Source organism: Podarcis filfolensis (assembly GCF_964270895.1).
Source record: "Podarcis filfolensis genome assembly, chromosome: Z".
In the NCBI taxonomy this organism is placed as follows: domain Eukaryota; kingdom Metazoa; phylum Chordata; class Lepidosauria; order Squamata; family Lacertidae; genus Podarcis; species Podarcis filfolensis.
In genome coordinates this window covers 29803554-29825730 of record NC_139617.1, presented here as the reverse complement: position 1 = coordinate 29825730, position 22177 = coordinate 29803554, and the positions used below count along the sequence as shown (strand labels likewise).

General features: G+C 43.9%; 2 protein-coding genes across 2 annotated transcripts in view; both read left to right on the top strand.

Annotated features, from left to right (window-relative positions):
• The window catches only part of MSN (moesin), a 75774-nt gene extending 70536 nt beyond the window's left edge, over positions 1 to 5238 (top strand). Inside the window, exon 13 of the mRNA XM_083596413.1 lies at positions 1825 to 5238. Coding sequence (XP_083452539.1) covers positions 1825 to 1989 — 165 coding nt within the window. The 3' untranslated portion in view covers positions 1990 to 5238. The remainder of the gene's footprint in view (positions 1 to 1824) is intronic.
• A 5862-nt stretch (positions 5239 to 11100) lies between these two features.
• On the top strand, positions 11101 to 21675 carry LOC310754557 (adrenodoxin-like). The gene is made up of 4 exons (XM_083596627.1): positions 11101 to 11411; positions 12822 to 12946; positions 15526 to 15655; positions 17751 to 21675. Exons 1-4 carry the CDS (start codon positions 11236 to 11238, stop codon positions 17869 to 17871), a joined length of 552 nt encoding a protein of 183 aa, XP_083452753.1. The 5' UTR covers positions 11101 to 11235; the 3' UTR covers positions 17872 to 21675.
• Positions 21676 to 22177: the final 502 nt, after the last annotated feature.

The following is a 22177-nucleotide window of genomic DNA, read 5'->3' as shown; positions in this document are numbered from 1 at the left end:
GGGGGTGGGGGCGAGGCTCAAAGCCATTTACCAAAAAGACAAAACAATAAGGGGGGGGGCTGTAGAAACAATTATTTGAAACATTCAAAACATGAAGTACAACAATAAACATAAAAACGAGCTAGCTTTCTAGATACCTGAGTGTTTTAGCAGGTGCCAGAAAAAGTACAGCAAAGGTGCCTGGCTGTTATCAATAGGCAGAGGGTTCCAAAGTGCAGGTGCTGCCACGCTAAAATACTGACTTCTTACAAATTCAGATTGGGTATTATGTGGCACTTGTAATAGTGCCAGTTACACAGAATGAAGCAAGTGTTTGAGTGGCCATAAAGAGGGCAATGCCATCTCCCAGGTAACCTGGTCGCAGGTTGTTAAGGGCTTGATCCACCTATAGGTGGTACAAGAGTAGCATAGCTAATACCATGATGTCTTTCTCATAAACCTTGGTGGTAAAAGATGCTTCATCAGCACACTTGGTTCCCCCATCCTGTCAACCCGGTGGATTGGGGCAGGAAGTTTGAACAACCATAATATCTCATCATAACATGGATTTTTATTTGTTGGCACATTGTGGGAAACAGGATGAGAAATGTCCCAGGCTTCTGTTTTTGGCAGGAGGCTATGTGTCTCTTGTAACATCCAGTGCTTGCACTTAAGTTCCCACTTTGTTCCCAGCAGTAAATATTTTCAGATGGCTTTCACAATAAAGTTAATAAAAGGGCCAGGTGGAAATGCATCTGTCTCTTTGGCCAGCTGGACTCTACACCCTCTTCTGGCAAAATGCTATTTTTGGCCCTGTCACAACAGAGCTGAAGGATCCAGTCCCCATTGTACAGACACATCTGCAATTTATCTTGGCTTCTTTCTAGCAAAATATTTTCACCCTGCACTTCAGTAAAACATTGAGGGTGGCTTCCAGTTAACTAATAATAATAATAATAATAATAATAATAATAATAATAATAATACAGTAAAATGAATTGAGATGAGAGTTTTAGTGTGAGAATGTAAACATTGGAGCTGTGGGTGAGAGTTTCAGACGTTTGGAGTATCAGAACTCTCTGAGTGCTATTATTGGCTCTTTACCTGCCTAAGAACATCCAGGGCAGAGCCCACCTGGTCCAGCATCCTTTCCTGTTGGGATTTACTGACCCCCATATAGACGCTTCTGAATACAAGTTGCTGGGAGCCAGAAGAGAAGAGAGCTATGTATTTTTTATTGGATTTCTATTTCCTACAAAGAGCTCAAGGTGCCATACATGGTCCCTTCCCCCATTTTATTCTCACAACAACCCTGTGAGGTGAGTTAGGCTGGGAGACAATTACTGTCCCAAAAATTCAGCCTTGGAAAAAGAGGCTCAGTGTTCTTCTGCTTGGGTCATCCCTGCAAATTTTCCACAGGCATCTGGTTGGCCACGATGAGAGCATGATTCTGGAGCAGATCAACCACTGCCCCCATCCAGCAGACTCTTGTTATGTTCTTGGACTGGCTCAGGCAATGTCACTTGATTCTTTCACTGTTGGATTTGTGAATGGCCTTCACTGAGAAGCATTCCCCTCTGGGGCTCTCTGCCCTCAGGCAACTGGGATTCCACTTACACCAAACAGTGCAACACATTTGACTAAAACATATGGATGTTTTGATCTATTTTTTCTTTTATTGCTGATTTTATCTTTCGTATGTTGCTTTTTATGGCTTTTACTATAATTTTATTGTGTACTGCTTGAGGGTTTTTACAATCAAGTAGTGTATAAATTCTATGAAATAAAACAAGCAAATAACATTTTAAAACTGGTCTTTCCTCCCTTCACGTTTTGCACCTACAGGCTCTCACGTCCGAGCTGGCCAATGCCCGCGACGAAACAAAGAAGACTGCCAATGATATGATCCATGCCGAGAACATGAGGTTGGGCCGTGACAAATACAAGACCCTCCGCCAGATCCGGCAGGGCAACACCAAGCAACGCATTGATGAGTTTGAGTCCATGTAATCATTTGTGAGCCTTCTGCTGCCTCCCCTGCACTCTTCCTCCCTCCCCCGCCACCTTTTTTCTGTGTTTAACTGCATTGTGCTGGAACCACTACAGAAGAGTCACCACAGTCTGTCTGAGAGTTGGGTGCCATCCAACATAGGGTGAAACAGGATTAGTCAGCTGTGTCTTAAAAATAATAATATATATTTTTTATGGTGATGCCCCATTTTCTTTTCTCAACCTGGGTTGAAGAGAGAAATCTGTTCCATGCAGCTTTATGAAACATCTGTGCTGGTCCTATGACCCCCCCCCCCCAAGGACCCATCCCTGCCACTAGTCTCTCTAGCCAATGTTTGAAGAGACTTGTGTGTTGGGGTATCTTTACTTTTTAAGCCTGTCTAGTTTTGATAATTAAAAAAGAAGAAGTTCAGAAGGAAAAGTTACTGAAGCAGAATTTAATGTTCTTGTGCAACCCACCCACACATACATACACACGAAAGACCAAAGCTTTTTATGATTCCCAGAGGTTTAGCAGACCAAACGGATCACCCTGATCTTTTTATCACTTTGCACATGCCACTGCCTAAGCAGTTGAAAGAGGCAGGATTCCATAAACGTTGTGATCTGAATATATTTTGTTTTCCCCTCTTGAAATGTTGCCATATCCAGTTATGTGTGTGCTGGCCTCCAAACTTTGCTGACCACCGATTCCCACCAGAGATTGCAGATTTCAACAGTATCTGGAGGGCTCCAGGTTCCCCAACCTTGTCCAATAAGGAGATGATGTTTGGATTGGTAGCAGCAACATACTTGGTCCCATTCATATTGACCAGCACAGTCCAACTTAAGTGTTCAGAAGAGGATGTGCATCAGCCATAAACCCCACAGAGCAAGACAGATGTGGGGAAATATTGCAGCTGACCCTTTCAAGGGAGGTCTGTAGCACACACAGCCCACATTATCGGTGCCTTATGACATCCTTTTCCATGGGTGTGAAGTTTTTATAGAGTCCTCATGTTTACTTGTGACCAAATGCAAAAAAGTACCCTGTCTTCTTCACATCACCAGCCACTTGCACAGTCACAAAACCTGCCTTTGATTTTAAGAAAAAGCTTCTGTCTCTGCTGCCTTGGTTGTTGGAATGCAGCAGATCTTGTCCCCAAATCTCTTTGGAGAGCCAGTGTGATGTAGTGGTTAAGAGCAGTGGACTCGTAATCTGGTGAACCAGGTTCGATTCCTTCTCCTCCACATGCAGCTGCTGGGTGACCTTGGGCTAGTCACACTTCTCTGAAGTCTCTCAGCCTCACTCACCTCACAGAGTATTTGTTGTGGGGGAAGAAGGTAAAGGAGATTGTTAGCAGCTTTGAGACTCCTTAGGGTAGTGATAAAGCAGGATATAAAATCCAAACTCTTCCTCCTCTTCCTTCTTTGCCTTGGAGTGCCTTTTGCTTTTCAGAATTTTTAAAGAAGTTTTATGCGGCTTTTCTTTTAGGAGGTTGCTCCTATTTGCCTCCTAAGTCCAGACAGAACCTTCTAGTGCTACTTTGGCCACCAGTTTTTTGGCAGGGCTTCCCTTTTTTCAAGAGAGTTTGTTACGTCACTTTTACCTGTGCCATGACCGCATCAGGTACAGCTGGGGACTGCCTGTCTCCCCACGCCCCACCCCCAGTCTAAGAAGCTTCTTTTTCAAAGGAGTTTTTTTTTGCAGAGAAGCTGTCCTGCTCTTCTGCAGCTCTAAACTCCTGAACTGCATAATCTCTTCTGATCTTCTCCGTCCGCCCCTTTCCTCCCAAAGTGTGTTAATACCAACAGTGCCACTAGAAACAGGAAAGCTGTGTGGAGAGAGTGGAACAAAGACAGGAGCTGCAGTTCAGAGGTGGGGATCCTGTGGCTCTCCAAGGACAATGAGAGTTGTCATCCAGCAACATCTGGAGGGGCACAGGCTCCCCATCCCTGCCCTGATTTGCTCCAGTGAGGGCAGCGAAAAACCTCCCATAGCTGTCCCAAAGCCATGCCAGCCTGCTTTGGGCAGCTTGGTGTTGGCAGCCTTAGCTGCATGGAGGCAAGACTCCCTCAGCTTGCAAAATAGCATGGTCTAAATGTCTTCTGTGAGTTTGTTATGCACCCCTTTTCTCCCCTCTTTTTTTTTTTAAATATATATATATATACATAGTGCCTTTAGGAAGTGAGGGTAGGAACTGTCAGCTACTCCTCCTCCTGAAAATATGCAACCTCATTACTTAGAACACTTTAACACACACACACACACACACACACACACACACACACACACACACACTGCAGTTGAACTTGTCACAACTCATTTACCCTTAAACTGAAGAATCTGTGATTCCTTATCACTTTTTAAAACGTTTTGTGCTCCAAACTTGTAATTTGGCAGTTTTCCTTCACATTACTGGCACACTTTGGTTCAGAGAACTACATCCTCACGAGAGAAATCAGCACAGAGCCTCCCAGGTCTGTGCTGAACTAATGAAGTAGTTAAAGCATATCTGCATCGCCCCTGGTTGGGTCACGGAGCTCTGTTGACACCTTCCACTGGCACAGTTGATTTTCCTCCTGCCCTTTCACTTCTAGAAAAGGAGCAAGCCAACCTATGCCAAGAAGCCTTAACTCCTCGTGTAGTTGGTTCAGCTCTCCCCTGATCCTACCAGTATTATGTTATTCCAGTGGTATCTAATGGTATTGATTTCATTCTCTTTTTTTCTAGCTGTGCACGATTAGAAAATATTAATCTTGGAAATGTGGATGGGGAGGGGGAAATGCCCCCCTTTTCCATGGACAAATGTATACTGTATTGTAAAGAGATTGATATTTTGCAGGAAATTAATGTAAGAAGCATTCAGTATTACCATGAGATTTTTAGACACTTTTTTAATTATTTGTTGGGATTCATGGAGGTTTCCCCTCCTCCACTCCCCCCTCAACTTGTTTACTTGCTATTACTTTGGATATATCCTATCCTGGGGGAGAGGGGGTTACCCTATTAAGCATTTTTTTGTGTCTGGCTTTATATTTGTGTTTTGGATAATTTTTTTTTTTGGCTGTAAATTATGTCTACCTTTTTACATGTTTTGTTAAAACACCAGTTTTCCCAGGTGGGGTTGTAAGGTTGATCTGTGTCTCTGTGGGGCAGGCCAGCCATGTTGATCCTTGCCACTCAGATGCCTTGCCTGCAAAGCGGTTTTGTTAAAGTCCACAGCCTGTTCTCTTCATTCAGTGCCAATAAAGTTTAGGTCAATTGAACTCTTGGTGTGTTTGTGTGTGTGCATTATTCTGGTGGTGGTTGAATCTGCAGGTCCAGTTAGTGACCTGTACACACCCATGATTCTGAGAGGTTGATCTTTCAGTATAGAATCATAGAACTGCAGAGTTGGAAGTGGGCCCAAAGTGTCATTTAACCCAACCCCCTGCAACTCAGGAATCCTAGCTAAAGAATCCCTGAGAGATGGCCATCCAACCTCTGCTTAAGAAGCTCCAGTGAAGGAGAGCCCACCACCTTCTGAGGGAGTCCATTCCACTGTCAAACAGCTCTTACTGCCAGAAAGTTCTTCCTAAGGTTTTAGTCAAAATTTCCCTTCTTGTAACTTGAATCCATTGCAGATGGAAGCTGCCTGTGTACTGGGGTCAGCAGAGGGGTAGGGGCAAGATGAGCCTAGAATTGGGATGGGAATACAGCCTGTTGATTAACCAGATACTAGAACAATGATCTGTGCTACAGCAAAAGGACTACTTACCCTATAGGCCAGCAAGGATTGGGTGTTGCTAGATGAAAGCTGTCACTGGCATGAATCAGGGTTGGAAGAAAGCTTCGGACTTTTCTAGTCTTGCCCCATGCTCAGTACAAGGTCTTCATCTCCAGCATCCCTAACTGGTGTCCCAAACTCTACTCAAATATTTCCAAGAGACAGTCTGTTCCACTGTTGAACATCTCATGCTATTGGTAGGCATAGGCAAACTCCAGCCCTCCAGATGTTTGGGACTACAATTCCCATCATCCCTGACCACTGGTCCTGTTAGCTAGGGATGATGGGAATTGTAGTCCCAAACATCTGGAGGGACGGAGTTTGCCTGTGCCTGCTATTAGGAAGCTTCTCTGAATTTCTGCTGAAATCTCTCCCATTTCCACCATTGGTTAAGGCCACCTGCAGTAATAGACAACTGATTAACTGCTCCATCCTCTGCAGAAGTCCTGAAGATGGTTGTCATGCCATCTTAATTCTTCTTCTCCGGGCTAATCATATTCAGCTCTTTTCACTTCCTTGTTTTCAGGCCCTTCGACATCTTGAAACACTCAAGGTGTTTTTTCAAATAAAAATAAAAATAAAATAAAATGGAATGCATTTTAATTTATTAAGCCACTGCAAAACTCAACCCTCCTAAATTGCCTTGAAATAAGAAGTCATACACATACATTTGTTCCCCTTGAATCTGATGAAATTGAAAACTCTTTGCCATGTGCTCTATTGAACCATTAGGGGGCATTGTAGAACAATATAGATAAAGAGAATTTCTGTATAGTGCTGCAGGTTTGGGTTACACCTTATGCAGAAGGACCATACCTCACTGGAAGAACAGGTGCCTCAATGCATGAAGGGCCTCCAGTTTGATCCCTGGTATCTCCAGGTAGGCTTGAGAAAGACTATTTAAATGAGTAATTATTGTGTGCAGTACAACCATTTTCTGCAACATGCCAAGTAATTAAAGGAGTAGAATCGTAGAACTGCAGAGTTGGAAGGACCCAAGAGTCCTCTAGTCCAATCCCCAACACCCTGCAATGCAGGATTCTCAATCATACCTTGCAGATGACCATCCAACCTCTGCTTAAAAACCTCCCAAGGAAGGAGAGCCCACCACCTCTCATGGGAGTCCATTTCACTGTCAAAGAGCTCTTACCGTCCAAAGGTTCCACCTGATGTTTAGTAGGAATATCTTTTTTTGTAACTTGGTTCAAGTTCAGGTCCTAGCCTGAACCAGGAGAAAGCATTATCTTTTAATTTATTATTTTATAAACTTCTACATGTTGCCTTTCACCTTCTATTTATGTAATTACTCCCAAGCTTCTGTCCCTTCTGCTTCCTTAGTGGGAAAACTCATCTCCATGTAATCACTTGCAAAATGATATTGGATTCCAGAAACTGGTCACCTTGTACAAATACAGTGTTGGCCTCTCTCATTTCTGCTTTGGAATGTGATTATACTAGAGTCAAGGAAAGAGTTTCCAAGGGGCACAGGCAAGCCTTAATGATTTATGGCTGCGAATACTTCTTAGGCAACTCAAGGATTCCACAGGAATGAGGAAAAACATCAGCTGCAGCAACCTTCACTCAGACCTTCTGGCCCCAGTTCAATGCCCTCCAAGCTTCTCTCTGGGTGTCATCTTCTGTCTTCCTAGAAGTGCAACCCTGGCTTGTTGGCCTCAGCACTTCTGGATCTGAAGAGCAGGGAGAGTGGTGGAGAGCTGTAGTTTTCCATGCACTGGTGAACAGGCCTGGAAAGGCTTTAAAAATAATTGTTGAAATAAATACAAAACATGCACAATATTGGTACAGGCCACCCCAACCCCCAAGAGATGAGGCACTCTGGGGGTTCCTGTGTTTACTCAGGGTTTTGTTTCATTGGAAAGAAGGTCAGCAGAGACTATGATGTCTTTAGGATACACAGCTTTGTTTACACATACAGCTGGAGCCTAAGACGGAGGGGCTCTCAGTGTTAACATTCAACAGATCTTGAAGCTTTGGATCCAGCACGGAGCAAGCAGTTCTCTGTGTCTCCAGCTTCCACCTGGCTTCCAGGTCAGCTCACCCCCACCACCCTGGCACTTGTTCTCCAACCTAACAGCTGGGTGAGCCAGGAAGGCCCACCCATTTGTTCTATGACACAGAGCAACTTGTTGGGTTATGCTAATCAAGGTAGCAAAACCATTGCCTGGCCAAGGGGGCTGGTTTGGAAGCTTGCGCTTCTACATTCTACCTCCACAGACAAAGGACACCAAGTATTGGAAGGTACTCAGGGCATCATCCAGATTGTCACCCCCTAAATCAATAACGATATCTTATAAAGAGCATTTGATATAATCTATAATGTACAATACTTTAATCCAAAATATATAATTTAAATTACTACATCCATCATTCTGCATCCTAAAGTTATTGTTTTAATAACCCCCCCCCCAAACCAGCTATCAACTCTCATTTGATCTTGATTTCTCCAGTTCTGAGAAAATCTAATTGTTACAGTCCATGTTTCACGCCTATGCCTTCTCTGATGTGCATAAGATTAGTGGGTTTCAAATATTTTGGCAGAGACCACCCTTTAACCTCCCATGATATTATAGTTGGTGATTCTGCCTTTTCCCAATGGAACCCAAATCTTAGCTGCAATAAATACATTAATCCATTGGGTACAACACAGGGTCCTTTTAGGGAAGGGTTGAATAGCTCTGTGGGACAGCCCTTGCTTTGCATGCAGAAGGTCCCAGGAGCAATCCCCGGGATCTCCTCTGCTAGACATTGTTAGACTATGCATCATCATTGCCATTTGGCCCTGCCCTTGGGTGTCACAGAGTCCAACAACAGAGGAGCAGCTGGTTCTCCACACCTCATATAGCCAACACTAAACTAAGAAGAGCCTGCTGGATCAGGCCAATGGCTCAACTAGTCCAGCATCCTGCTCTCACAGGGGCCAACCAAATGCCCCAACACAAAACCGTCAAGCAGGAACGGAGCACAAGAGCACTTTCCCCTGCTGTGTGGTTTCTAGCAACTGATAATCAGAAGCATTACAGTGGTACCTCAGGTTACATACACTTCAGGTTACATAGTCTTCAGGTTACAGGCTCTGCTAACGCAGAAATAGTGCTTCAGGTTAAGAACTTTGCTTCAGGATGAGAACAGAAATCGCGCAGCGGTGGCACAGCGGCAGCAGGAGGCCCCATTAGCTAAAGTGGTGCTTCAGGTTAAGAACAGTTTCAGGTTAAGAACAGACCTCCGGAATGAATTAAGTACTTAACCTGAGGTACCACTGTACTGCCTCAGACCATGGAGGCAGAGCATAGCCATCTTGGCTAGCAGCCAAGGCTGATAGCCTTCTCCAAGTATTTGTCTAGACCAGGGGTCTGCAACCCACAGTTCCGGAGCCGCATGTGGCTCTTTTACACCTTTGCTGCGGCTCCGGGGCGGATACTAGCGAGGGGAGGAGGCGCATTGTGCACCCTGACACTCCCCACTGTGGCAGGTGCTGTACTGGCTGTGATGTTGCATGGGGGCGTCCCAACGTCACCTTCCTGCCCGCCCGCCCGCTACATTGTAAGGGGCATGTACGCTGGTCACTGTTTTGAAGAGGAGTGAAGAACACACACACACACAAAAAGGTAACTTGTTAATTTAACGTTTATTTCTATGAGGAGGAGTAATTCTGAGGGGTCAAACAAAGAAATAATAAAAAAGTGACAAAAAAGTTATTTTTATAATGACAAGTTTTGCGGCTCCCAGTTGTTTTTTCTTCGGAAACGGGTCCAAGTGGCTCTTTTTGTCTTAAAGGTTGCAGACCCCTGGTCTAGACTGGTGGCCATGACTGCCTCCCATGGGAGTGAGTTCCACAGTATAACTCTGTGCTGCATAAACAAGGACATCCCTTTATCTGTCCTGAATCTCCCAACATTATTCATTATATATTCCAATATACCTTATTTTTCTGTCTATAAGACGCTCCCATGTATATTGGGGGGGCTCCAATTTAAGAAAATGGGGGGAGATGGCCCCCGTGTATAATTTTGGACATTATTTTTTAGGGAAAAAACCTAGTCTTATGCGCAGAAAAATACGGTATATCCCAACAATCTTCATTAGATAGCCATGAGTTCCGGTGTTATGAGAGAGGGAGAAGAACTTTCCTCTGCCCACTTTCGCCATGCATGATGGATGAATGGTCTGAGTTGGCACTTTCTTGTTTTGCAGAGTATTAAGGACATAAGAGCACAAGAGCTTGCTGGCTCAGAACAAAGGAGGCCCATCTTGCCCAGTATCCTGGTGACAGACCAGATGCCCCTTATGGGAAACCCGCAAGCAGGACATGAGCACAAGAGCCCTCTCCCCTCTTGTGGGTTCCAGAAACTGGTATTCAGAAGCACTGCTGCCTCTGACCACTGAGAAAGCGCACAGCCGCCATGGCCAGTTGCCATTGACAGCCTCCTCCTCCTAGTCCAATCCTCTTTTAAATCCCTCTAGCTTGGTGCATGTACACCAAACATAATAAATAAAAACGGACTCCCCCATTCCCCTTCCAGGGGCCTCTGTCTTGTCCTGCCTTCTGAGCAACTATCTCTCAGATGACAGAGGAGAGGTCGCTGCCAGTCCTATGGGCGTCCTTGGCAAAAGGGACACTGATGGACATTCATCTCCCACATCCTTCAGTTCAAGGTTTGCCTGTGAGATAAGCCACTTTGGATGGTTGAGGCACAGCATGCAGGATGCTGCTTCTGATTGGGGAGCAGAAGGAGGCCAGGGACGCATTTTAAAACTTGGCCAGTGAAAGACATGCAGGCCTTGTGGCTTTCACCATCTGGAGTCCAGGAGAAGGGCTGGCTCCCTCCCCCCCCCTTATTTCTAAGGCAGCAGCAAGGGAGAGATTGATACCCTGCATGCACATGTGCCCAAATTTCATTCACAGCTACAACCAGTGATCCAAAATGGGATCCCTGGCCTCAAGGCAGACATCCCTCACAGTAACCCCACATCCCTGAGATTGTAGCAAATAAACAGGTCACCATTTGTCTTGGGGACACAGCAGTTGAAGGTTTGCAGTGGTGCCCCAAGGAGACCAGGACAGCAGGCAGCTCCTGCCCCTCCTTACATCCTCTGCTTACCCCAAAATGCCGTGACCAATGCATATGATGGATCAGCCTTACTATGTAAGAGGGGGAGGGGAACCCCTGGCTCAAAATTAAGCAAAGTGAGCTTTCCTCAACAGGCAACATTCGTGCTGATGCAGTTTCCAATAAGTCAGAACAAATGAGGGATGCAAGTCTCATCACGGCTGACACAAGCCTACGCATGTGACCACATTTGCAACCCACGTCTTGTGCAACCACAGTTCCCCACTCCCCCCGTGGGATGGGCTGGGAGGACGGTGCCCCCTCTCTCCCTCCCTCCCTCCCAGGGAGGCTGTCCCAACCCATTCCCATCTGCACTTATATCAGCACTGCAGTCCTTGAAAGACTAGGAGACATCAAGATTTGTCAGCATGATATCTCGGAGCATCTGTGGGCTCCTCCGCCTTGGGCTGCCTCAAGCACACAGGGCCAGAGCCCAGGTTATCTTTGTGACAACTGTTTGCAGTCCGGCACTGGCTGGCCTTCACCTGGGGAGATGCTTCAGTACCAGCCACAGGCTTCAATATGTCCCTGCGGGGGGCACAGGGTAAGTCAGGATCTTAACTAAATTCTTTGCTTCCGTAGGTCCCATTGGAGGAAGGGGGTGTGGATGCTAATCTCACTGAATTCAACAGGACTTGCTTCTGAGCAGACACATATAGGATTGCACCGTTAAGCCACCTTTCTAGGTCTTTATGACGGAGTGCCTTTGCTCCAGCTGTGAGGAGGTTGTAGCAAGGTGCATGAATGACAATTTCTTTGAATACAGCTATGTATGGAGCCTGGGAAAGAACAGATCCTTCCATTGGAACAACCTCACCTCTCTACTGCTCATCTTTTCTTTTCTTTTCTTTTCTTTTCGTTTCTTTTCTAAAAAACAAATCAACAAAACTCTCCTGCCTTTCTCTCATATTGGATTCATGGTACCCACACATTCAAACTGAAAAACAGTATTAGATAGATAGATAGATAGATAGATAGATAGATAGACAGATGATAGATGATAGATGATAGATGATAGATGATAGATGATAGATGGATAGATTCCATACGTTCCACTAAAGAATGATTGACTGTTCTATCACTCTAAAAATCATACCTCTGGAACGGGAATAAGGGTCTCCTAACAACTCTCCGCATCCTTAACAAACTGCAACCCCTAGAAGCCTATGGGGGGGGTCATGACTGCTTAAAATGGTATGGCGCAAATGACATGTTGAATGCCTCTAATCTTTCTGCACAGATTGCCAGTCTTTAACCCTTCACACTTCTCTACCGTTATCTCAGGCTTTCACACTTGTGATGCAACAGGCCACGTGCAGCCTGTGCGGCAGCCCACCCGTGGTTTGATAAATCTCCCTGCTTGGGACATGCTGAACTGAGAGGGGGAGATGGTCAAGGACCCAGCAGGACAAAACACTCGGCAGCTGCATTTGGCCTGGCAGGTTAAAACTTGCCTGGGCCTGCATCCTCTGTTGCTGCCCCTGAGGCCACAGTCATACCACATTTAAAGCATGATGATACCACTTTAAACACCCATGGCTTCCCTCAAAGAATCCTAGTTTGTTAAGGGTGCCGAGAGTTGTGAGGAGGTCCCTATTCCTCGCCCAGAGCTACAATTCTCAGAGCTCCCTTGGAAGAGGTCTCCAACAAGCCATTTATAGGTGGGGATATTATTATTATTATTATTATTATTATTATTATTATTATTATTATTATCATTGGCTGCATCAGTATTGGATGTGAAATTGTTTTCATATAGGTAATTGCTTTGCATGTGCTTTTATTGTACTGTGAAATCCCTTTGAGATGCTTCATAGGAAGCAAATGAAAACAAGACTTAATTACCGCTGCCACCGTCACCGTTGGGAGCATTTACTGCAACAATGATAATATTGATCTTCTCATGTCTGGAAGCATCCTAACTTTATTGAATGTGCGCTTCCCCCTCCCACAGATCTACTGAGAAAGTGAAGTTAAATTTTATTAACCGGGATGGAGATAAATTCTCAGTCACCGCTAAAGAAGGAGAAAGCTTGCTGGAGGTGGTGATGAATCAAAACATCGACATCGATGGCTTTGGTAAGTGATGTGACCCTTTCTCTTTCTTTAGCCTTAAGTCGTTTTCCGCACCTCATGCGCACTCCCATCACCGATTTGCTAAGTGGTAACACATGGCGCTAGTAATGAGCCAGACCCATCCTGACATTTCTTATGAAATGCTATATTCTGACGCATTTCTCCCAAAACCAGCTTAGATCCAAATTGAGAAAAAGAACAGCCTAACTGTGTTTTAAGGCAGTAACATGTATACAGCTCCAGTTACTGTTTTTATTAATTTATTTCATAAAATGTGTATAGCACTTGGTTGTAAAAAAAACAACACACCACCTTCAAGTCATTTAGAAAATGGAGAAAGCCGTAAAACATAAGTAAAACAGCTAAAGGCAACAATTTAAATCATTAAAAAAACCATCAGCAATAAACAAAAATCAGATTAGAATACACATCAGTGCTCTAGATATATAAGTAGTCTTGTCCAAACAAAAATGTCACACCAAAAAGAGCACAGCAAACGTGCTTGCCTGATATCAAGTTGCAGGGAGTTCCAAAGTGTATTTGGCAGGAGCTAGATACTAGTCAGGAGAAGCAATCTAGTTGTTGTTGTTATCATCATCAATTTTATTTATTTATACCCTGCCTTTCCCCCTGAACCAGGATTCAAAGCAGCTCACAAAGATTAAAGCAAAGTAATTAACCTATAATATAATCATAAATGATGTAAAAAACAAATATATTACAGTGTAGACAGGTAACAACAGCACAGCACGATTTAAAGGCCATTTCCTTAAAAGCAGTCAGTTGCTAACAGCATGCTGGAATCAAACACTATTTACTCTTCACAGCAGTCTTCTATAAATAAACTCAGTCCCCACTTTTCAGGCAAGCAGTCCATGCGTCAGGCTTTCAAAATGAGCCCCACAAATGGACGCCTCTCTTCTTACACTTTTCTCTCTTACCTTCCTGCTCTACCCCCACATGGTTTGAGTGGGTGGGAGACTCTTGTATTGTATGGCTCTAGCCAGATGGAACTCTGTTCTGGCCCCTCTCAAGTGTGTACCATTGCCATTCTAAGAGAACAAGGGAGGCGTTCGTGGTGAACGCAGGCACCTCTCTTTCTGGAAGGAAACAGCACTGGTTCAGAGGGTCCAAGTGCCATGCAACGACCGACTTTCTTTTACTTCCTTTTGACTCAGACCTGAAACGCCTAATTGGACACCTCTGTAGCCATCACACACGCACACACACACACCCCCCGATACCCACACACCATACCAGTGTGTCCAACTTATTTATTCAGATAAATGAACGAAAATAATTGCACAAGCAAAACCCACAAAGCTACCCCACTAGGTCAAAGACTCCCACTTTCTCTCAAACACTATATGTGCCAATGCAAGTCTGTGTTATGTGGTCTTCCTTAGAGGCAGCAGGAGCCAGTGGTGGCACAGGGTTCAGGGTGTTGGACCAGGGCCTAGGAAAAGCCAAAGTTCAAGTCCCCACTCAGCCACAAAGCTCACTTGGATAGCTCAGTTGGTTAGAACGTGGTACTGATAATGCCAAGGTTGCAGGTTTGATCCATGCATGGAACAAGTGCATACTCCTGCATTGCAGGGGGTTGGACTGGATGATTCCAGCTCTACAATTCTTTGATTCTATGACTTTGGGCCAGTCACTGCCTCTCTGCCTGACCTACCACACAGGGTTGTTGTGCGGATTAAGTGAGGAAGGGAAAGAACCATGTATGCCACTTTGAGCTCCTGGAGAGAAGGGTGATATATAAATGCAATAACAAATAAATGAAATACAAATCTGTTGCTTTCTCTGCCGGGGTGTAAGGAAGAAGAAAATGATGTGTTGTAATAAGGCAGATCCAGCAGGTGGCAGCAAAAGCAGGTGCAAGTGATGTACAGCCTACAAACGCTTCTTTTTCAGCAACCTCAGGGAGGGAGAGAGGGAGGGGGGCTATCCATTCATGATTTTAGCCAACAAACCTTATGGGATGTAGTAGCAACCCTCAGCAATTGCTCTTCAACTACAGTAATTTAGGTTTAGGGACACTGTTTGTGCACATTGTAATCTCCGACTGGTGACAGATTTCAGGGGTTCCAGCATTTACTCAGGGTTCTGTTTCCTTGGAATCAGGGTCAGCAGAGACTGTGGTGTCTTTAGAATATCAGACCTGGCAAGTGTCCCTATTTTCCAGGGACCTCCCTGATTTACAGAAGGCATCCCGGTTTATGATTTGATGCTGGAATGTTCCGCTTTTCCTTAGGACGTCCCTATTTTCACAGGAGAAATGTTGGAGAGTATGGAGTTATCCAACCCATGAGCCATCTGAAGGCAGTCTTGTATAGGGAAGTTTTTTAAATGTTTTATTATGCTTTTATATATGTTGGAAGCTGCCCAGAGTGGCTGGGGCAACCCAGAAAGATGTGTGGGGTATAAATAGTAAAATTATCATTATGGATGGGAATGTCCCTATTTTCATCAGAGAAATGTTGAAGAGTGTGTGATATATGTGTGCAACACTGTAGGTTCTTGCAGCAGATGACTAAGACAAGTATGTAACATTGATGCTGATTCCTTTCCCCCCGAAGGGGCATGTGAGGGGGCCTTGGCTTGCTCCACTTGCCACCTCATCTTTGAGGGCAGCACATTTCAACAACTGGACCCCATCAGTGACGAAGAGATAGATATGCTGGACCTGGCATATGGACTTACCGAGACGTAAGTATCCATACCCTGTTTCTAGACACTGCATATTTGCATGGTGAATTGAATTGCGCAGGATCGAAACTCGAGATGGGGGCAGAATTCTGCATCCTCAGAATCTTAGTTCTAGCCTTTTAAAAAGCAACAAGGAAATCCCCTTTGATTTCCTTTTAGTGCCAGCTGAAATTTTAGAAGTGATTCTTCTCCGGGGAATATGGCAGTAAGAATACCTTTATAGCTTGTGGAACCACTGGAAGCAAAATTACTTATGAAAAATGAGGAAGGAGAGGCAGAGAAACAGGGGGATGACCTTGGTGTTTCTTCCAACTCTACAGTTCTGTGATTCTATGAAGGTGGTAGTGAGGTTTACTGCCATGTAGGTGCACCAGTGGCATCATTCTGGCGCTCCTGCCAGTGTGTTTGCACAGTGCTGCCCCCTCCCCCATCTCAATCCTCCTACTTAGCAACAGTGATCCAGCTCCCAGGATGCTATGCTGGCAGCTCTGTTCCATCTGGTGACCTGGTTCTGGCACAAGCAACAATCACAGAATTGCTGGAAGGTATCCTGAGGATGCGGGTGGCGCTGTGGGTAAAACCTCAGTGCCTAGGACTTGCCGATCGTATGGTTGGCGGTTCGAATCCCCGCGGCGGGGTGAGCTCCCGTCATTCGGCTCGCCAGAGCAGCTTCGTCACGCTGGCCACGTGACCTGGAAGTGTCCTCGTTCGGCGCCGGCTCACGGCCTCTAGAGCGAGATGAGCACGCAACCCTAGAGTCGGACATGACTGGCCCGTACGGGCAGGGGTACCTTTACCTTTATCCTGAGGATAATCTAATCTAGGGTTGCCATACGTCTAGAATTTCCCGGATATAGCTGAGATTTGGCCCTTGCAGTCGGCGTCTGGGATTTTAAATCGTTGAAATGTCCGGAAAAATCCAGACGTATGGCAACCCATGTCAGAAGTGAAGATTTCTGGCAAATTTACTTTAAAATAGCTCAAAATGTCTTCTTTGGCAGAAAGAAAGAAAGAAAGAAAGAAAGAAAGAAAGAAAGAAAGAAAGAAGCAGCTCAACAACTCCCCCCCCCCAAAAAGCGCAACAATTATTGAGTCTAGATTTTCAATTTTTGAAATATGGCAACCCTATTCTAATCCAGCCCCTTACATTGCACGAATATGCATTGAACCTGCAACTTTGGCATTATCATTTCCATGCTCTAACCAAGTGAGCTAGAGATTAAGTGGTGAGATTAATGATCAGTTGAAGCTTGAGTAAATGAAAAGGCTTGACTGGAACAGCTGAAGAGATTTTTTCTTACCAGTACTTGTTTCCAACTAGAGGAAAAAGCATAGGACTATCAGTAACTGTAACTGTAATTTGGTTACGTTGTTCAACAACAACTGAGACAATTTCCACAGCTAAAAGGTAAAAGTAAAGGGACCCCTGACCGTTAGGTCCAGTTGTGACCAACTCTGGGGTTGCAGCGCTCCTCGCTTTATTGGCCGAGGGAGCCGGCGTACAGCTTCCGGGTCATGTGGCCAGCATGACTAAGCTGCTTCTGGCGAACCAGAGCAGCGCACAGAAACGCCGTTTACCTTCCCACCAGAGTGGTACTTATTTATCTACGTGCACTGGTATGCTTTTGAACCGCTAGGTTGGCAGGAGCAGGGACCAAGCAACGGGAGCTCACCCTGTCGCGGGGATTCGAACTGCCGACCTTCTGATCGGCAAGTCCTAGGCTCTGTGGTTTAGACCACAGTGCCACCCGCGTCCCATTTCCACAGCTACACATACACAAAAGCTTGCTTTCATTTGCCAAGTGTATTTTTTTTCATTTTCATACTGCAAACTACCCCATGATCCTCGGATGGGCAGCATATAAATTCAATAAATAAAGAATAAATAAAAGCAGCACAGCGTTGTTAAAAGCCCTTTCCTTTAAAATAAGTCAGTTCCCTAAGGCCTTTTGGAATAAAGCAGCCTTCAGCTGTCGGGCAGAAGCACAGTGGGGAGGAGCTGCTTCCTTAGGAAGTGAGTTCCGAAGCCAGGGAGCCAAGAAAGCACACACAACAAAACCAAGAGATGTCTGGGTCTGTTTTTGTCCTTTATAAGGTCTCGTCTAGGCTGCCAGGTGCGCGTGAAGAATTGGATGGATGGCCTCACGGTCCAGGTCCCCACAGATGTGTCAGACATCAGGAGAGAACTGGAAGTGGAGAAGCAAACCAAGCAATAATAGCTGATACAGTGTTCTCCTGAATGCTCTTCCTGCAATGCAGTCATTTCAGGCTTCATGTTTCTTGAACATTTTGCTGTTGCTTGCTTTTCCTTGTGACTTCTTGAGATGCCTTCTGTATTTAAAACCTGCCATGTGTACTGAAGTTTGATATTTGGCATGACATATGTGGGAACTGCATAGCATGCCCCTGATACTTAAATGATAGTCCTGGGGTCCTTATGTCTCTGAACCTCATTTTGCTGGTCTGTAATACATATGACGGTGAAATGGTTGCAACTTTTTGTTAACAATGCTGGTGATTCTTACTGTGAGCAATGTGGGGAACTGCCAAACTTTATCAGCTAAGGTGATGTGCATCCCAGTGTTGTGGTGTACTATGATACGCTTTTGAGCCAGTTCACAGCAGCCTTGGCTCTTTGACTAATCACAGAAACCCTGCGTCTGTTGCAGGAGGAACCAATAAATTGTTTCACTAAAAACCAACGTATATAAATATAATTTTAAAAGCTGGTGAGCTTTAGAAACCTTTCTGCTGCTTGTATCTATGACTAGTCCTCCTCTTTAATAACTGTTTGTTTCTTCATTGTGTGATTTTCACAGTACAGTTCATATGTTTTAGTTTCTTGTTCAATGCATTTTCCGCTTATGGTTAGCCACCTTGAGCAGCTTTCTTTTGGGAAGGTGGGATATAAATATTCTTAATAAGTAAACATCAAAATGCGGGTTTGAATGTGAAAATTATTATTTCACTACATAGACCAACAGCTTTTTATTATTTGCTTGTTTGCTGAGATATTCATATATTATTGATATGCTTTTCTAATAGGATTCCGTATCAACAAAATATAATCAAAAATGACACAATAAAGAAAAATCTCTGAAATACAAAAAAAGTCTTTTAAAAAATATTTTAGATATCAAAGAATCAACCAAACAACAACAACATAAAACAATTCTATCGTCTCCTTCCGAGGTTCCTTTTATCCTCTCTTTTCCCTGCATTTTCTAAGTTCACCTCGTCTATCACAACAACTTTTATATACTTTATTTATTTCTTACTCTGCTGGAAGTCTTGCCATCCTGCTCGGTAAATTGTTTGCTTATAACACATTTCCATATATTCCATAAAAAAAATATCCAGTCCTCTTTATATATTTAGTCATTTGGTTTCTAATTCTAGTAGTCATCCCTGCTAGCTCTGCATATTCTAACAGTTTAATGTGTCATTCTTCTATCATTAATACTTTATCTGTTTTCCATTTTTGCATTAATAGTACACGGGCAGCCGTTGTTGCACATAGAAACAGATTTCCCTCTTTTTTGGAGACTTCTGTTGTTATTAACCCTAAGAGCAATGCTTTGGATTTTTGGGAAAGGATTTTTAAAATGCTTTTTTTAGTTCAGTATAAATCATTTCCCAATAATTTTTAATTATGCTACACAACCACTACCCAGCATTCTACTCCATTCTACTCCATATTTGCAGAGCTTTTTTTATTTCTTTCCAAACCCGTATATAGTTATCACTAAAGATATTATGATTATTCACCATTAACCATATTTTCCAGGTATTTTACTTTCCCCCCACTCTTTATATAATTTCATTGGCCCACTCTTATACCTCTTATTTTTTTTATTCCTTATATTTTGTGTCAATACCTCCAAAATCAAAATAAACAATAACGGGGACAATGGGCACCTTGTCTAGTTCCTTTCATGACTCCACCCCTCAGAAATAATGTTATTTACAATAATATTTGCTTGTTGTTCGGTACATATTGCTTCTATAGCCTTTCAAAATGTTTTCCCCAAATCCATTTCCCTCAGAACTCTTTTCATAAATAGCCAAGACACGTTGTCAAATGCTTTCTCCACGTCCAGAAATATCAATGCTGCTTGTTTTTCATTATGCACTTCTAGGTATTCTGTTATGCTTATTATATTTTTAACATTAACTTTTATCTGTCTGCTGGGGGGAAAGCCTGCTTGGTCCATATGTATTATATCACTCATAGTTCTTTTAAGTCTATTTGCTGACACTGCTGCAAATAATTTATAATCGCAGTTTAGTAGTAAGATCAGACGATTTTTTGGGGGGATTTGTCATGTCGTCATCTTGTTTTGGTAGCAAGGTGATATAAGCCTCATTCCAAGTCTCTGGAGCTTGTCCTGTTTCTAGCACTTTGGACAGCTATGGACAGCTAACTTGTTCTGGAATTTTTTGTAGTAGTCCACCAAGAGCTTTACCCAATTGGGGCTTTACCCAATTTTCCCTGACTTATCACCTGATGTACCGTATTTTTCACTCCATAGGGTGCACCGGACCATAGGGCGCACCTAGTTTTTAGGGGGGGAAATACAGTGGAAAATATTATTGTCTTGGCTTCCTCTTTAGCCACACACAACCTCTCCAGCTGGGAGAGGCTGCATGCGGCTTTGGCAGAAGCCAAGAAGCGCTCCGAAGGTTTGCAGATAGCTGCCTGAAGCCCGGGGAGCGCAGCGGGACTTGGCACTGCACTCCCCGGGCTTCGGGCTGCAGGCAGCTATCCGCAAGCTTTCGGAGCCTGGCAGGAACTCCTGCAACACTCTGAAGGCTTGCGGAGAGCTTCCTGAAGCCTGGAGAGTGAGATGGGTCGGTGCGCACCAACCCCTTCAGCGAAAGCCTGCATTCGCTCCATCGGACGCACACACATTTCCCCTTCATTTTTGGAGGGGGGAAACTGCGTCCTATAGAGCGAAAAATACGGTAATTCCAATTTCAAATCATTGAAACTGGCCTATTTAGTTGCTCTATACTTTCTCTTGAAGTGTTGCCCAGCTTCCTTTCCTCTATATACCATAGTTCTCCATTTGTTTGAGATCTTATTTTTCTTTCTCATACAAATCTGTGTAAAATCTTACAAATTCCTGTCTTATTTCTTTTGGGTCATTGATTACTCTTGGTCTACTCTTTTTGTTAAATTGCCAGGCCAGCAACTTTCCCGGTTTATATGCAAATTCAAAGTTATTTTGTTTTATAATCTTAAGACCACCAGCCTTTTATTATTTGTTTGCTTGCTTAATTATACATTTTACTACATTTATATTTTATCTGTCCTAAATCTTCCCACATTCAGCTTTATTGGATGTCCTGAAGTTCCGGTGTTATGAGAGATGGAGAAGAACAACTCTCTCTCTCCACTTTCTCCAAGCCATGTACTGTTTTATAAACATATGGCCATCTGTCATGGATGCATTAGTTGAGATTCCTCCATTGCAGGGGGTTGGACTAGATGATCCTTTGAGGTCCCTTCCAACTCTTTGATTCTGTCATGTCGCCTCTCACTCACCTTTTCTCTAAACTAAAAACCTTTATTCACCTTTTCTCTAAACTAAACTAAAACGTCCCAAAATTGATTTGTGTAATGGCGTTATGATATTGGTAGCTTTATTTTCAATTCCTTTCCGAATGGAATTTGCCTTTTTCACGACCACCATGCACTGCATCAACATCTTCATCAAGCTCTCTGCAATGACCCCAAATTCTTACTCCGTCACCTTCAGTTTAGTCCCCATGAACATGTATATGAAATTAAGATTTTTCTTCTTTGCATTGAATTCTATTTGCTATTTTACTGTGTATTCATTCAGTTCCTTTTTTAACCAGGGCTTTGGATTTCGACTGTGGCCTTTCGGCATGGGTGGGATATTTTAATGCAGTTTATGCACATTTGCATATGTATGTGCTTGTTTTCTGTTTATTGTTACTTGTCTCAAGTTGCTGTGGCAAAAAAAGAAACTAATACATTTAATAAGTAATAATGCTATCGATTTGGGAGGACCTCCCCAAACCCTAGAAATTATTGAATAGTAGGATTTTAATTGGGATATGGATAAAAGTACAAGCTGCAGAGCTGTGCCAGACATGGGATACCTGGGCTGGTTTATGCAAACTAGCCTGGCTGGCCCAGAGAAGAACAAATCTGTAAACATGACAAAAGGTGTTGATGGGCCACCTGAGAGTAATCCTTTGGCCTGGGGAGACAGATGTTGCCAAGGTGTGCGTTTGAAGGGACAGGAAAAGACAGTTTTTGAGGAAGAAAACACTTCGGGAAGAAGGAGGAAGAGAAAAGACCGGGATCCACGTTGGGCAGGTTGGCTGAAGGCTGGCTGAGAGAGATGCCTTGGACTCCAGGGCTGCAATGCTGTGGAAGACAAGGGAACAAGCCCCTCTTGAGATGACAAAGCAGTAAGATCTAGACTCCCTCCATGCAGCCTGAAGGTGTAAATAGGTGACTAAACCATATTTTTTAAAGCTATGACA